This window comes from Oncorhynchus gorbuscha, linkage group LG03, assembly GCF_021184085.1.
Source record: "Oncorhynchus gorbuscha isolate QuinsamMale2020 ecotype Even-year linkage group LG03, OgorEven_v1.0, whole genome shotgun sequence".
NCBI lineage: Eukaryota > Metazoa > Chordata > Actinopteri > Salmoniformes > Salmonidae > Oncorhynchus > Oncorhynchus gorbuscha.
In genome coordinates, this window is record NC_060175.1 from 26,845,554 (window position 1) to 26,863,878 (window position 18,325).

An 18,325-nucleotide genomic window follows, 5' to 3' on the forward strand; every position below is an offset into this window, starting at 1 on the left:
AATTGAAGTGGGTCTAGGGTGACAGGTAAGGTGGAGGTGATATGATCCTTGACTAGCCTCTCAAAGCACTTCGTGAACTGGCAACTGAGTGTATAGTAATAATTTGTATTTTATCTGGATCCCCATTAGCTGTTGCTGAAGCAGCATCTACGCTTCCTGAGGTCCACATAAAACATGACATAATACAGAACATCAATAGACAAGAACAGCTCAAGGACTAAACAGCACAAATTTCAAATTAAAATAATAGAACCAAAAAAAAGGTCCTACTTAACAGTTACACATTACTGACAATTACCCACACATCAGTACATATTAGTATGCCTAAGAGCTGTGCTAAGCATCTCTTTATCACAGACAGATCTCTCCCCATCTTTACAACAATTTAATCTATGCCTTGAACATCCATGACCATTTACACCAAGAAGTTTAGTCTTCTCAATTTTCAGCTGAGGTCTATAACTTAGGGAATGATTTTTACATAATACAATGTTATACATTTCAGATATGCTTAGGACTAGTTTATTACAAGCCACTCATTCCAAAACTGACCGCAACTCTGTTTAGGGTTGCAGTGATTTCACTGCTGTTCCTGACGTGTATAATTTTGAATCATCAGTGTATGTAGACACAAAGGCTTACGAATAGAGTAGAAACACTCTACAGTACTGTGATATGATTTTTTTGGCCAATATCAATACATTCATTAAACCTAGTGCCATGGTTTATATGTACATTTTTCACCCATTTATTATTTCACTACTGTAAATTAAAAGTGTAATTAGCTACAAAAATATCATCTGAGTCATCTGAAACTGATCCTAGATCAGCACTCCTATTATGAGGTAATTGAACAGAGACATCCTCTCATTCCAGGGGCTTTCAATAAGTTTTTCCCAGAGGGTATAGACAGACTGTGTTCTATAGCCGGGCTGAAAAATGATGCAGGAATAATGCCCTTCTATTAGTTACTGAACAAAACGGTAAATAACAGCAGTTACCAGTAACTATACCAACACAGAGCACAGCTGTACCTGAATTTGTGTCTGAGGTGAATTTAGCTTGATATGAAAATGAATACATGAAGCTTTAGATGGTTGTTTGTACAATATCTATATTCATCCTTTAATGAAGTATTATGGGTTGTATTACAGTGTGCAAAAGGATCTGATGATTGCTGACCAATGAGGTGGGAGCTCTAGCTCTACTATCCCTCTGATGATAGTTGGTGGGGTTTGTTTGTTCATAGATACCTTAACAACCCTCATTGTAGCAGGTTAGGGTGATAAGTGTTTCAAGATGTGGGCATATTATTGTTTTTCTCATGATCATTTTACACAAATCCCCAGCTGCTTATTCCATTAGTATTTGACATTATGATGGAGTGATTGGTTGTGTCACTCCACATAACCTTGTGTCAGGCTACCATCTGGTGTGCTTCAGCAAATTGTAATGCTTTCAAAAAGCAAGGATGACCAAGGCACTCTTCATATAATTAAATGCCTTTATTTGTATGGTATGTTGAATGGAACAAAGTTTTTCAACAGACACGTTTTAAGCAGCATGGCCTTCGTCAGGGAGTACAAAGATACAATGTGTACTTTTGCACAAACCATGTTCCAATCACCCTGATTGAAGAGGAAGTGGTTTAGTTAATAGACTAAAGTTATTTAGTTATTGGACAACACCTAGTAAACAGCCATATACATTCAAAAGGGAAATAGATATGTTATCAAAATGCATATTAAGGTTAGAACTATTAGAAAATACAAAGTAGTTATACCCTTGAAAAGGAGTCAGTTTTTAAATCTTTGTTCCACTGAACATGCCATACAAATAAAGGCATTTGAATTACATGAAGAGTGCCTTAGTCCTCCTTGCTTTTTGATGACCAATTTACCCCTTTTACCAAAGAGCACCTTCTATCTACAAAGACCTACTACTGTGTACATTAGCAGCGCTTCCCTTCTTTTATTCTACACTTTGTAATACTAGTTCTAACAGAGATGTTAGACAGACTTGTAAAAGGCTCTGGTTCTAGCCACTGAGTTTAAAGATGAGGTCATTAAGGGTTTCAAGTGTTTCAAGAAAAAAAGTTGAATGGTAACTTATGAATTCACATAACATGTAATGTTCGGTTTCCCAGAATCTCCATTGAAAATGCCTTTTAGGTTAGGCTATATCTGTGTCTGGGAAACTGGCTCATTATATCCTATCTTTCTTAATATTGATTAGACATTTGAAAGAGTAGCCATTCCATAGAGACTGACAAGACATGCCAAAGTCACCTTACCATGAACAAGTATTTGAAAGGTTCCCTCATTGCCCCCACGCTATTGCATTACAGTAAATAAAGAACAACAGAATAAGTCTGATATTTGTGTGCTCCTTGCATTTAAGGTAACACTTTATTTGGATAGTTCATCTGTAGATGCTCTATAGACCATCAGCAACATTTCAACCATCTCCTAACCCTTATACTAAACCTAGCTCTAAGCCTAAACTTAACCTTTACTCTTATTCTATACCTAACCGTAGCAAGCAATTGCTTATCGACAGATGGTCATTCTGTCTGTAGAGCATCTACAGATGGACGATCCAAATAAAGTGTGACCCAATTCAAATATGAAATTGACAAGTTTGTTGTTGTAAGGTAAGACAGAATGTCTATTTAAAGTGTGCCAGTTATCAGGTTGTACAACATGCCTATACGGAAAAATGAGATCACTCTGTTAGAGACTTTCAGTGAGAGTGTGCCTGTTATGAGTGAGAAGTTGTATTTTATACTATTTCCTACTGCATTCATGGGTCAAATGTCAATGCCCCCTTTCTGTATTTGATATTTCAGGCAAGAAGAGAAGAGAGCTGAGACGTATTGCCTGAGTATATGAGGGCAACTACAACTTCCCCTTGTTTGACACCTCAAGCAATATAGTAATATCGTTTTTAATGTTTTATTGTTTAAAATCATGATATTTCTAATCATACAGCATTTTGTTGAAATGAGGGTACGAAATAACTATTTCAAGTTACGTTTACAGCAATTTGATATTGGGGCTTTATGACCGGGGTTTTCTTTGTTCCTTTTCAAGTCTTTAAATGCAGGAGGTCTATTTTATGTCTACACATAGGACATCATCATGATCCTCTGACTGAAAATCACCATGGAGATCCAGTCACTTGTTTCACTAATGTGCCATGGTAGATAAAGAATATGCATCACTAAAAGTCCAGTTGGGGTTGGGCAGGCCAATGTAAACTAAAAATGTAATCTCTAATGCCTGCATTTGCACATTTACCAGAGATAGAGTGAATACTTAAAGGGATACTTTGGGATTTTGGCAGCTATTTATCTTGTTCCCAGAGTCATGAACTCATGGATACCATTTGTATCTCTCTGTGACCAGTATGAAGGAAGATAGAGCTAGTTTCGCAAGCCAGTGCTAACTAGTGTTAGCGTACTGACTAATGCTAATAATCAATTGCACTAGCGCTAGTTAGCAACTTCCTTCTAACTGCACACAGAGACATAAAAATTGTATCCATGAGTTTATCTGACTCTAGGGAAGTAGATAAATGGCCAAAATCCCAAAGTATCCCTTTATTAATTTGTTGAAACAGATTCAAGGCTGTATCACATCCAGCCGTGATTGGGAGTCCCATAGGGTGGCGCACATTTGGCACAGCGTTGTCCTGGGTAGGCCGTCATTGTAAAGAAGAATTTGTTCTCAACTGACTTGTCTAGTTAAATAAAGGTTCAATAAAAAAATCTAATTCAATACCATCTGTGTCATGTTTATAACACTTACAACAGATTATGTACAGTATGTGGTGCATTGTAAGACTCTTATGTCTAACGCTCAGCGTAGTCCAATAACATTCATAGTTGGGTCAGTATGAATAGAAGCAGGTCATTTGTATCCAGAGCATTGGTGAACAAATATTATGGATGTTATTAACATAGAAACTCTTGATAAGGTTTAAATGCTGTGATATCTAGTCCTGGCAACACTACACTTAAATCCTAACCTTGTGGCATGACTGTGGGTTAAGGTAACTACCCCCCAATAAATAGTGTTGGGCACAGAGATACATTTGAAATTAAACAGATACGTTTCAATAACAAAAGCATACACACACAGGGAGTCAATGGCTTCTTTTTATATTGAGAGAATAAGCCTCCCTTATTTTGTTTAACAATCATAAAATCATTAAGACAACCAAGGGCAGATGTCCAATGAATGCAAAAAAACGAAAGCCCAGATTTTATCCAAGGCGTCATTGAGTGTTATTGTTCATTAAAAGACAACATCGGTGATTTTACAATCTTAGCTGAAGATCGAGGTGCATCCTTGTCCATAATTTAACACTCTTTTATTAAAAGGAAATAAGACAAGTCAGACAGTACAGCCACCCATTCCAGGACTGAGGAGGAAGAGAACTACGAGACTAGAACCTTTTTGGTAATTACGGGAGACCTTGGTCCCAGCACGACTCCCTGTCAAAATAAAGGTTAAATAAAAACCGGCCCTAGATATTATCAGTCACATAATTTAAATTCAAACAGTGTACTGTGAAAAAATCATTTGTCCAGGAGAGAATGCAAGGTTGAAGTCAGAGAGGACTGGACAGCAGCTTGGAAAGCTGAGACTTAAAGCTTCATTATTGGACATTGATTTGGGCAGTCAACGAGAGTAGCACACACAGAACAGTATGTAGCATCTGTACCATGCAAGGGTCTATCTGGGATGAGCCTGTACTTGTTAGTTCTCCATGTTCAAGAGTAAAGAGTGGGAGGGTTCTTTAATCACTGCAAATAAACTGTATGACTCATTGTCTTAACATAAGTAGTCTTCTGGGACTGTGGGTGTTATGACAATTAAGTGACGATGACGCCAGCTGTTTTGTCTGTTATAGTGGCACAGTGTCACCACTTCCACATTGCCAAATTATGTATATTGAGGATTACAATTGTGACTAAGCACAAGGTGCAAGGCAACCCCAGCCAACTCAACCAATAGACTGAAGCTACCAAAATAGAATGATACCTGTTGCTCATCTGTATTGTGCCAAACGAGAAAATGCAATGGCAAAATGATATTTGATTATCAACATCAGAATGCAGACTGTGGGTTTGAGTTAAGTTGAGGTGTGCAGGATAAGTAATCCCTCTCACCCCCCCCCCCTTTAAGATTTAGATGCACTATTGTAAAGTGACTGTTCCACTGGATGTCATAAGGTGAATGCACCAATTTGTAAGTCGCTCTGGATAAGAGCGTCTGCTAAATGACTTAAATGTAAATGTAAATGCATTTGGAGGCATTGTGCAATGCAAGAGGTTCAGGACTAGACCTGGACTGGATTCCATGTTATGGACTGAAAGAAGGAATGCTGTTTGGCCTGCAGCCTTCCCCACTCACTCGCGCCCCCTGTCTGTCGTGCAGGGGACAGCACATATGGTGGGGGGTAGGTAGGGGATGATGAGGTCAGGGTAGAGGGGTGTGGTCTGGCCCCGTCTGGTCCCTGCCTCTGTGTGCGTAGCGAGGGGAGACCTGCCCCCCTGGCCTCCTCGGGAGCATCAAGGACAGTCCTGGCCGTGGTCCTGACTCCTGCGGCGTCTCTTAATTGCCACTTGATGGTTCTCGTTCATCACTCCACTGTCCTCCCCCCACCTCCTCTTCCCCTTCCCTGCCTGTTGAGCACACAAATACAAAGGAGGGGACTTTTAAATGTTTAGATGTCTTCCATTGTGCAAAAATAAATCACTTTTTATACATTTTGTTTTGCAATATTAACGAGTATAATATTTATTACAATAGATCATGGAGTAAAAAGGAAGCATCGAGTGGTAAAGAGTGGTCCTCTGTAGCTCAGTTTGTAAGAGCATGGCTCTTACAACGGCAGGATAGTGGGTTTGATTCAGACAACCACCCATACATTTGGGCATGAGTCCTTTCGATAAAAGCATCTGCGAAATGGCATAGGCATAGGCTACCCTGCCACAAAATGGCAGGGTAGCCTAGTGGTTAGAGCATTGGACGAGTAACTGAAAGGTTGCAAGTTAAAATCCCCGAGCTGACAAGGTACAAAATCGGTTGTTCTGCCCCTGAACAGGCAGTTAACCCACTGTTCCTAGGCCGTCATTGAAAATAAGAATTTGTTCTTAACTGACTTGCCTAGTAAAATAAAGAAAAAACATATTATAAACAGAGAACAAAATTTCAGTACTACCACTAGATGTCAGCCTACTACCACTAAACGTGAAACTAAACCAGCGAGTCTCTACTGGTGGGTCACAACCCAAATTAGCGTTTGAGTAAAAAACGATAACTTTTAATTGTCAAAAAAATCTGGATTTTTTTTTCCCCTCATGATATAAATACTCCAGTCTGAAAATAAATGACTAAAACCAGATAGAAAGTGCGTAGAAATGATAATGGACCTATCATTTGATCTAAACTATTTTTCTTGAATCACAGAGATTTCAATAGCAGCGCTATTAGATTTCGTTACTTGTGTGGTCAAACCAGTAAGCTTGCCAACATTTGTCATGAAAAACATGATCAAATGGAATAATTAATAATGCAAGATGTGGGAAATGTGTTCCCTTGTCATATAAAACAACAATGAGATTGTAAAAAAAACTGGGATGAAACTAAAAACCCAGTTGAGAACCACTGCTCTAAACCATGAACGATGGACCACAGTCAGTCAGCAGCACAGCACAGATTATTGAAATAGATAAACATCTCATATCACATGTATCAAATTACTCAAACAGTGAACAAGGTCAGATTGTAAAACTAATTACACATCCATATTGCGTCCCAAATGCTACCCTATTCCCAATATAGTGCACAACTTTTGACCAGGGCCGATTGCGCTCTGTTCAAAAGCAGTGCACTATATAGGGAATAAGTTGCAGTTTGGGATGCAACCCATCCAGACTGTGAAAGATGTTGTTACAGACCTTGACGTCATGTTCAGCAAACTTCTGGAACATGTTGGCATAGATCTTCTTGTCCCTTTCATGGTGTTCCCGGATTTTGCATTGACAGATAGAGACTTGACCGTGTGCCGCCCGGTTGGAGGGGTTGACCTGCAGCACCAGTTTAAAGTCAGACATGGCCAGGCTGAACTCATTACGGAAGAGACGAGCCTCCCCACGCCGGTACAGAGCCTTCTCATTCTTCCCATCCACTTCGATCACCTGCGAGATACACACAGACACACAACTAAATTGGTAACATTTTACATTAAGGTATACCTACAGGGATTTATAAAGGGCTTTTAAAAAAAAAAAGCAAATTATTAGTTTATAAAGCTGTAAAAAAATAAAAAATAACAGAATGGTTGAAATTGTGTGATTATTTTTTGAACGCTTGCTAAACAGATTAATACAGTGCCTTGCGAAAGTATTCGGCCCCCTTGAACTTTGCGACCTTTTGCCACATTTCAGGCTTCAAACATAAAGATATCAAACTGTATTTTTTTGTGAAGAATCAACAACAAGTGGGACACAATCATGAAGTGGATCAACATTTATTGGATATTTCAAACTTTTTTAACAAATCAAAAACTGAAAAATTGGGCGTGCAAAATTATTCAGCCCCCTTAAGTTAATACTCTGTAGCGCCACCTTTTGCTGCGAGTACAGCTGTAAGTCGCTTGGGGTATGTCTCTATCAGTTTTGCACATCGAGAGACTGAAATTCTTTCCCATTCCTCCTTGCAAAACAGCTCGAGCTCAGTGAGGTTGGATGGAGAGCATTCGTGAACAGCAGTTTTCAGTTCCTTCCACAGATTCTCGATTGGATTCAGGTCTGGACTTTGACTTGGCCATTCTAACACCTGGATATGTTTATTTTTGAACCATTCCATTGTAGATTTTGCTTTATGTTTTGGATCATTGTCTTGTTGGAAGACAAATCTCCGTCCCAGTCTCAGGTCTTTTGCAGACTCCATCAGGTTTTCTTCCAGAATGGTCCTGTATTTGGCTCCATCCATCTTCCCATCAATTTTAACCATCTTCCCTGTCGCTGCTGAAGAAAATCAGGCCCAAACCATGATGCTGCCACCACCATGTTTGACAGTGGGGATGGTGTGTTCAGGGTGATGAGCTCTGTTGCTTTTACGCAAAACATAACGTTTTGCATTGTTGCCAAAAAGTTCAATTTTGGTTTCATCTGACCAGAACACCTTCTTCCACATGTTTGGTGTGACTCCCAGGTGGCTTGTGGCAAACTTTAAACAACACTTTTTATGGATATCTTTAAGAAATGGCTTTCTTCTTGCCACTCTTCCATAAAGGCCAGATTTGTGCAATATACGACTGATTGTTGTCCTATGGACAGAGTCTCCCACCTCAGCTGTAGATCTCTGCGGTTCATCCAGAGTGATCATGGGCCTCTTGGCTGCATCTCTGATCAGTCTTCTCCATGTATGAGCTGAAAGTTTAGAGGGACGGCCAGGTCTTGGTAGATTTGCAGTGGTCTGATACTCCTTCCATTTCAATATTATCGCTTGCACAGTGCTCCTTGGGATGTTTAAAGCTTGGGAAATATTTTTGTATCCAAATCCGGCTTTAAACTTCTTCACAACAGTATCTCGGACCTGCCTGGTGTGTTCCTTGTTCTTCATGATGCTCTCTGCGCTTTTAACGGACCTCTGAGACTATCACAGTGCAGGTGCATTTATACGGAGACTTGATTACACACAGGTGGATTGTATTTATCATCATTAGTCATTTAGGTCAACATTGGATCATTCAGAGATCCTCACTGAACTTCTGGAGAGAGTTTGCTGCACTGAAAGTAAAGGGGCTGAATCATTTTGCACGCCCAATTTTTCAATTTTTGATTTGTTAAAAAAGTTTGAAATATCCAATAAATGTCGTTCCACTTCATGATTATGTCCCACTTGTTGTTGATTCTTCACAAAAAATACAGTTTTATATCTTTATGTTTGAAGCCTGAAATGTGGCAAAAGATCGCAAAGTTCAAGGGGGCCGAATACTTTCACAAGGCACTGTACATACACTACATGAACAAAAGTATGTGGACACGTTCTCGAATGTCTCATTCAAGAATTATGGACATTAACATGGATCTGGTCCCCCTTTGCTGCTTGCTACAACAGCTTCCACTATTCTGGGAAGGCTTTCCACTTGCTTCCATTCAGCCACTAGAACATTAGTGAGGTTGGGCACTGATCAGTCGGCGTTCCAATTCAACCCAAAGGTGTTCGATGGGGTTGAGGTCAGGGCTCTGTGCAGGCCAATCAAGTTCTTCCACACCAATCTAGACAAACCATTTATGTATGGACCTCGCTTTGTGCACGGGGGCATTGTCATGCTGAAACATGAATGGGCCTTCCCGTTAAGATTTCACTTCACTGGAACTAAGGGGTCTAGCCCGAACCATGAAAAACAGCCTCAGACCATTATTCTTCCTCCACCAAACTTTAGTTGGCACTATGCATTGGGGTAGGTAGCATTCTCCTAGCATCCGCTAAACCCAGATTTGTCTGTCAATCCAGAGAACACTTTTCCACTGCCCCAGAGTCCAATGGGGGTGAGTTTTACACCACTCCAGCTGACGCTTGACATTATGCATGGTGATCTTAGGCTTGTGTGCGGCTGCTCAGCCATGGAAACCCATTTCATGAAGCTCCTGACGAACAGTTATTTTGCTGAAGTTGCATCCAGAGGCAGTTTGGAACTCGGTAGTGAGTGTTGCAACCGAGTACAGATACTTTTTACACAATATGCGCTACCGCACTCGGCAGTCCTGTTCTGTGAGCTTATGTGGCCTACCACTTCGTAGCTGAGCCATTGTTGCTCCTAGACCAACAACTTCGTAGCTGAGCCGTTGTTGCTCCACTTCACAATAACATCACTTACAATTGACCGGCACAGCTATAGTGTCACGTTCTGACCTTAATTCCTTTTTTATGTCTTTGTGTTAGTTTGGTCAGGGAGTGAGTTGGGGTGGGTAGTCTGTGTTCTTTTTCTATGTTGTATTTCTGTGTTTGGCCTGGTATGGTTCTCAGTCAGAGGCAGCTGTCGATCGTTGTTTCTGATTGAGAATAATACGTAGGTAGCCTGTTTTCCCCATTTTGGTTGTGGGTGATTGTTTTCTGTTTAGTGTCTGTTCACCTGGCAGAACTGTTTAGTTTTCTCTTCATTATTATTTTGTGTAATGTTCTGTTTGTTCAATGATAATATTACGAACATTTACCACGCTGCATTTTGGTCCTCCTCTCCTTCCACCAACGAGAAGCGTTACAGAATCACCCACCAACCAAGGACCAAGAAGCGTGGTATCGAGCAGCAGCGTTCTCTGAACTCATGGACATGGGAGGAGATTTTAGACGGTAAGGGACCCTGGGCACAGACTGGGGAATATCGCCACCCCAAGGAAGAACTGGAGGCAGCGAGAGCTGAGCGGTGGCGATATGAGGAGGCAGCACGGCAGTGCGACAGGCACGGGAGGCAGCCCCAAACATTTTTGGGGGAGGGGCACACGGGGAGTGTGGCGGAGTCAGGCTGGAGACCTGAGCCCACTCCTCGTGCTTACCGGAGGAAGCGTAGTACTGGTCAGGCACCGTGTTATGCGGTCAAGCGCACGGTGTCGCCAGTATGCGCTCATAGCCCGGTGCGCTATAGGCCAGCCCCCGCAAGTGCCATGCGAGTGTGGGCATCCAGCCATGGCGTGTTGTGCCGGCTCAGCGTGTCTGGTCTCCGGTACGCCGTCTCGGCCCAGGGTATCCTGCGCCTGCTCTGCGTGCTGTGTCTCCAGGGCGCTGGGAGGGTGCAGTGCATCCTATGCCTGCGCTCCGCCCGTGCCGGGTGAATGTGGGCATTGAGCCTAAGGGAGAGGTCCATCCGGTGCCTCCTCCATGCACCAGGCCTACTGTAGGTATCCCCAGCCTGGAGGGTCCTATGGCAGCCCCACGTACCAGGCCGTCTCTCCGTCTCTTCCCTCCAGGTTCGTCCGTCTGTCCTGAGCTGCAGAGCCGTCCGTCAGTCAGGAGCTGCCGGAGCCGCCCGTCAGTCAGGAGCTGCCGGAGCCGCCCGTCAGTCAGGAGCTCCCGGAGCCGCCCGTCAGTCAGGAGCCGCCGGAGCTGCCCGTCACTTCGGCATTGCCAGAGTCGCCCTTCACTTCGGCGCTGCCGGAGTCACCCTTCACTACGGCGCTGCCGGAGTTGCCCTTCACACTACGGCGCTGCCGGAGTCGCCCTTCACTCCGGTGCTGCTGGAGTCTCCCGCCTGTCCGACGCTGCCGGAGTCTCCCGTCTATTTGGGGCCCACTGTTAGGGTCCCCAGTACGAGGTCAGCGGCGAGGGTCGCCGCTCCAAAGTGGGCCAAGACCATGGTGGAGTCGGGGACACGTCCCGCGCCAGAGCCGCCACCGTGGTTATAGGTGATTGTTTTCTGTTTAGTGTCTTTTAACCTGGCAGAACTGTTTTGTTTTCTCTTCTAGTTATTATTTTGTGTAGTGTTCTGTTTGTTCAATTAAAATATTACGAACATTTACCACGCTGCAATTTGGTCCTCCTCTCCTTCCACCAACGAGAAGCGTTACATCTAGCAAGGATGACATTTTACAAACTGACTTGTTGGAAAACTGGCATCCTATGATTGTGCCATGTTGAAAGTCACTGAGCTCTTCAGTATGGCCATTCTACTGCCAATGTTTGTCTATGGAGACTACATGGCTGTGTGCTCGATTTTATATACCTGTCAGCAACGGGTGTGGCTGAAATAGCTGAATCCACTCATTTCAAGTAGTGTCCACATATTTTTGTAAATATAGTGTATATATAGTGCATATAGTATATATAGTGCATATAGTATATATAGTGCATATAGTATATATAGTGCATATAGTATATATATATAAAAAAATAAATGTACATATATATACGGTATATATAAATGTACATATGTATACAACCCCACTGACCCAGAGCAAAGAGTTAAAGAGACACACAACTGTATGCTATTCCATGCACAGGCACTAGCTGCATGCTCTGTTCGGCTTCAGAATATGGTATACGTGTATATGTGTGTGGGGATCCCATGTGTGCTGCCAGGTATGCATTGAGATTGTACCTTGTTGCAGTTCTCCACAACCAGTGCATACTCTCTCAGCCTCAGGTAGCACATTGCCAGGTTGAGCTGGGCGACCAGTAGGAAGTTCTGGATCGTCTGCTGCTGTTCCTTCCCTACACCAAACTCCATCTCGAGCCACGACACAATACGCTGGTATTGGACCACCGCCTGCAGGAAACACCCTGCCTAGAACCAGGGACAACACATGGAGTAGGTTTTGCAGGTCTCTCATGCAAAAAAGCAACATTTAATAACGCAAAAGAAATGTGCAAAGCAGGACCATACACAGATAGGGCTCTACCAATGCAGAGCACATGCCCCTTTGCCCTTCCAATCTCTAAAGTTCCCTTTTGTATTGGGTTATAAAAAAGTATACAGTACCAGTCAAAAGTTGGGACACACCTACTCATTCAAGAAAAAAAGTGTTTAAACAAATCAAAATATATTTGAGATTTGCGATTCTTCAAAGTAGCCACCCTTTGCCTTGATGACAGCTTTGCACACTCTTGGCATTCTCTCAGCCAGCTTCATGAGGTAGTCACCTGGACTGCATTTCAATCAATAGATGTGCCTTGTTAAAAGTTAATTTGTGGAATTTCTTTCCTTCTTAATGCGTTTGAGCCAGTCAGTTGTGTTGTGACAAGGTAGGGGTTGTATACAGAAGATAACCCTATTTGGTAAAATACCAAGTCCATATTATGGCAAGAACAGCTCAAAAAGCAAAAGAGAAACGACAGTCCATCATTACCTTATTACTTTAAAACATGAAGATCAGTCAATCCGGGAAAATGTCAAAAAGTTTGAAAGTTTCCTCAAGTGCAGTCGCATAAACCATCAAGCGATATGATGAAACTGGCTCTCATGAGGACTGCCACAGGAAAGGAGGACCCAGAGTTACCTCTGCTGCAGAGGATAAGTTCATTAGAGTTAACTGATTGCAGCCTAAATAAATGCTTCACAGAGTTCAAGAAACAGACACATCTCAACATCAACTGTTCAGAGGAGACTGTGTGAATCAGGCCTTCATGGTTGAATTGTTGCAAGGAAACCACTACTAATGGACACCAATAATAAGAAGAGTCCATGCCTTGCTGAGGCCAAGAAACATGAGCAATAGACATTACACCGGTGGAAATCTGTCCTTTGGTCTGATGAGTCCATATTTGAGATTTTTGGCTCCAACCGCCGTGTCTTTGTGAGACGCAGAGTAGGTGAATGATGATCTCTGCATGTGTGGTTTCCACAGTGAAGCATGGAGGAGGAGGTGTGATGGTGCGGGAGTGCTTTGCTGGTGAGACTGTTAGAATTCAAGGCACACTTAATCAGTATGGCTATCACAGCATTCTGCAGCGATACGCCATCCCAACTGGTTTGCGCTTAGTGTCACTATCATTCGTTTTTCAACAGGACAATGACCCAAAACACACCTCCCGGCTGTGTAAGGGTTATTTGACCAAGGAGAGTGATGGAGTGCTGCATCAGATGACCTGGCCTCCACAATCACCCAACCTCAACCCAATTGAGATGGTTTGGTATGAGTTGGACCGCAGAGTGAAAGAAAAGCAATCAACAAGTGCTCAGCATATTTGGGAACTCCATCAAGAATGTTGGAAAAGCATTCCTCATGAAGCTGGTTGAGAGAATGCCAAGAGTGTGCAATGATATCATCAAGGCAAAGGGTGGCTACTTTGGAGAATCTAAAGTCTAAACTATATTTTGATTTGTTTAACACTTTTTTGGTCACTACATGGTTATTCCACATGTGTTATTTCATAGTTTTGATGTCTTCAATATTATTCTATAATGTAAAAACAAATAGTGAAAATAAAGAAAAACCCTTGAATGAGTAGGTGTGTCCAAAACTTTGACTGGTACTGTGTGTGTATGTGTATGTGTATATATACATATAACATCAAAAGGGTGGGGAAAGGAACCATATTTCGGTAATCCAACCAGCTGAAAATATGTGTTGGTACTTAAAGAATATAATGCCAGATCAGTTGTCATCTGAGACATTAATACTAATGATAGGATGACATAAACTGTATCTTGGAAAGTCTACACATTATAGTTATCAGATTCACATGGAATTGTTGTGCAATTTGAATGTTTAAATATGAAACTATTTGTGAAAAGATTAAATGTATTTTAGCTTCTTAATGAGAGAACGGTTTGTTATAGAGTAAACTCTGCCAACTCAGTGGCGCCGCCCATGTGAACAGACAGTGGTTGTAAACTATGAAACAGGGCCCTCTCTCCCAATCCTATATAAGCCCCTTGATGAAAATGTAACTTCCTGTTCCAAGGACTTGTGGACTTGAGGTCCCCACGTTGAAAGGACAACCACCTACAGAACTAAGCTAACCTTAGAGAACCTATCAAAATTAGCATTGAATTTCAATGTGAAGTTGACGACTTACACGCCAGAAGGATGAATTTTGACTATACCAGCCAGAATATAGCATGAGCATATTAGCATGGCAACTTGGTATGAAATTTGAACTCTTATTTACTAAAGAAGTGATACTTCCTAGCCATCGCGTTAGCGCAGCAACTGTAGACGCGGAGTAGGAGAGGACGGACAGAGTATTTGTTCTATCACAAAACGACGGTACTACCAAGTATCCATTCTACCATCAGACATTCTTCAAAGGACAACTCGGCCTCCCATCTACGACCCTCCGTTCGAAGCGCAGCTCAGAGTAAATATTTATTGCATTTTCATTTTTGAAATGGGCGGTAATTTAGAATGCATAAGATACTATATTTTCGATAGCATAGCTGCCTACGGCCCGATAGAGACATAGCTTCTCCCTCATCCCGCTCTTTCACTCAAATCCCCACCCCCTTTCTCTGTGTAACCAGCTGTCATATCTGTTCCGTCCGCTAGGGACGTTTTCCTTTATGACATCATTTGTAATCATTGTATGATACATTCTGTGTATATGTAATTCTGTGTGATTATTTAGGTATTTAGTTAATAAATAATGAAACCAAATTTTGTATTGCTGATTCAACTTGTTAGCCAGGGTTCGTGAAGATAACCAAGAACTTACAACTTTCAGATGAGACTAAACAAGGTGACGATTAAATATTGACTGCTATTGATGTAAAAGATTACTAGGTCTTTAAGAGTTTATTTGGAAGATAACAGCTCTATAAACATTCTTTAGTGGTACCCTGACTTTCTAGTTAATTACGTTCAACTGATTAGCTGAATAAGGTATTATGAATTACAGAGAAATTATTTTATAGAATAGCATGTCATGTCACTTAATCCAGCATAACCAAAGACACAACAATATATATACACACAGACACACACTGACTCTACAAAACATTATGAACACCTGCTCTTTCCATGACATAAACTGACAAGGTTAATCCAGGTGAAAGAAAGCAATGATCCCTTATTGATGTCACTTATTAAATCCACTTCACTCAGTGTAGATGAAGGGGAGGAGGCAGGTTAACGGATTTGTAAGCCAGTGGAGACATGTATTTTCTATGTCTTTTTTTAACCTTTATTTAACTAGGCAAGTCAGTTAAGAAAAAAAAGTATTTACAATGACAGACTACCCTAGCAACACTGGGACAATTGTACACCGCCCTATGAGACTCCCAATCACAGCCAGATATGATGCAGCCTGGATTTGAATCAGGGATTATAGTGATGCCTCGTGTATTAAGATGCAGTGCCTTAGACCACAGAGCCACTCAGGAGCCATACATGGAGTGTGTATGTGTGCCATTCAGAGGGTGAATGGGCAAGACAAAAGATTGAAGTGCCTTTGAATGGGGTATGGTAGTAGGTGCCAGGCGTGCCGGTTTGTGTCAAGAACTGCAAAACTGCTGGGTTTTTCACGCTCAACAGTTTCCCGTGTGTATCAAGAACGTTCCACCACCCAAAGGACATCCAGCCAACTTGACACAACTGTGGAAAGCATTGGAGTCAACATGGGCCAGCATCCCTGTGGAATGCTTTTAACACCTTGTAGAGTCCATGCCCAGATGCAACTCAACATTAAGAAGGTGTTTTTAATGTTTTTTACACTCAATATATATGGTCTCATTTGCATATTTTGTTACAATATTTCAGAATAAAATGTATACAAAAAACTAACTGTTCACTGTGTACAGTTTTGTCATTGTTGTTCTGAACCCACCATCGTTAAATGTGTCATTTATTTAGCCATTAAGATGCGGCCATCTATTGTTTTTATGTAACTAAATAGTCATAATTACTCAATGAGTCTGTGACCGGGGTTGCAGAATTTCTTTTTCCGGGGGTTCCTTATAGTTTGAGCACCTGGGGAGGCAGGTAACCTAGTGGTTAGAGCGTTGGGCCAGTAACCAAAAGGATTGAATCCCTGAGCTGACAAGGCAAAAATCTGTCGTTCTGCCCCTGAACAAGGCAGTTAACCCACTGTTCCTAGGTCATCATTGTAAATAAGAATTTGTTCTTAACTGACTTGCCTAGTTAAATAAAATAAAAACTTCCCCCAAAAATGTTTTGTACACAACCTGTCAGGATTTGGCCAGGGTTGTTCCGGTTTTTGGTCACTAGATGCCCCCATTGTGCCTTTTGACCTTTTGTTTTCCCTTGATCCCCATTATTATTTGCACCTGTGCCTTGTTTCCCCTGATTGTATTTAAACCCTTTGTTTTACTCAGTTCTTCGCTCTGTGTTTGTATGTTAGCACCCAGCCCTAGTACTCTGTGAGCTCTTGTTGATCCCGGTGGACTCTCTTGTGGAGTTCTGTTTTTTGTTCTTGTTTGTTTGTTTTTGAGTATCTTTTGAGGCTTTTTGTGCTGTGCCTTCCACCTGTGGAGTTACATGTTTTCCTGAAGAACTTCACTTTTTACTTCATTAAATACACCGTCTCAAGTACTGCTGTGTCTGCCTCATCTTCTGGGTTCTGCTGACTATTCGTGGCTCAGTTGGTTTAGTGACTGTTTCTCACTCCGGAGACCCAGGTTCGTAACCGGGTCCTGACAGAAGGCTCTGTTTTAATGAAGTAAAAAGTGAAGTTCTTCGGGAAAACATGTAACTCCACAACCTCAAAAGGAATTCCAAAAGAACAAAGGCAATCCTCCAAGACAAAAAGGCAAATCCACAAGGTGGAAGGCACAGCACAAAAAGCCTCAAAAGATACTCAAAAACAAACAAACAAGAACAAAAAACAGAACTCCACAAGAGAGTCCACCGGGATCAACAAGAGCTCACAGAGTACTAGGGCTGGGTGCTAACATACAAACACAGCGCAAAGAACTGAGTAACAAGGACAATCACCCATAAAACCCAACACCAAACAGGCTACCTAAATATGGTTCCCAATCAGAGACAATGACGAACACCTGCCTCTGATTAAGAACCATATCAGGCCAAACATAGAACTAGACAAACTAGACATGTAACATAGAATGCCCACTCAGCTCACACCCTGACCAACCAAAACATAGAAACATACAAAGCAAACTATGGTCAGGGTGTGACAAGAACATTGTTTGCATCCATGAGCTAGCCAACTTTTTTTATGACCAGCACTGTAGATGCGTGTCACGCCCTGACCTTAGATATCTCTTTTTTCTATATATTTTGGTTAGGTCAGGGTGTGACTAGGGTGGGTACTCTAGTGTTGTATGGGTTTTGTTTGTCTAGGGTTTTGTATGTCTAAGGTTGTTGTAGGTCTAGGGGGGGTTGTATTTTTATGTTGGCCTGATATGGTTCCCAATCAGAGACAGCTGTTTATCATTGTCTCTGATTGGGGATCATATTTAGGCAGCCCTGTTTCCCACTTTCTGGTGTGGGATCTTGTCTACATTGAGTTGCCTGAGTGCACACCTGTAGCGTCACGGTTAATTTGGTTGTTTTTGTTGGGTGAGTTTCAGTTGATTAAAATGATGTGGAACTCTACTCACACTGCGCGAGACAACTTTACCAGCATCATAGCATACCTATCGATGAATCGTTGTGACATATAAAATAGGAGTGATAGTGTAATCAATGTGTATTAACTACGCAAAAAAACTAATGAATGCGTTAAATTATTATGTGACGTGCAGAGTCATAGTTAGGTCCTGATTGGTCAACAAGTTTATTTGACAGGTCAAATAACATGCAAAGACCCGAACGGCGTTCATAGAAATCCTGGTTGAGAATGAAATGACTGAACAACGAAACAGCAAAGCAACTAAGTGAAAGAAATAG

At 41.8% G+C, this 18,325-nt stretch overlaps 1 protein-coding gene across 2 annotated transcripts in view; it reads right to left on the minus strand.

Annotated features, from left to right (window-relative positions):
* Nucleotides 1-4,146: 4,146 nt before the first annotated feature.
* The window catches only part of fkbp5 (FKBP prolyl isomerase 5), a 44,985-nt gene continuing 30,806 nt past the window's right edge, over nt 4,147-18,325 (minus strand). For both annotated transcript variants that reach the window (XM_046341297.1, XM_046341292.1), the window contains exons 9-11: nt 12,115-12,300; nt 6,971-7,210; nt 4,147-5,692 (exon numbers count right to left, since the gene is read on the minus strand). In XM_046341297.1, coding sequence (XP_046197253.1) covers nt 5,579-5,692; nt 6,971-7,210; nt 12,115-12,300 — 540 coding nt within the window. In that variant the 3' untranslated portion in view covers nt 4,147-5,578. The remainder of the gene's footprint in view (nt 5,693-6,970; nt 7,211-12,114; nt 12,301-18,325) is intronic.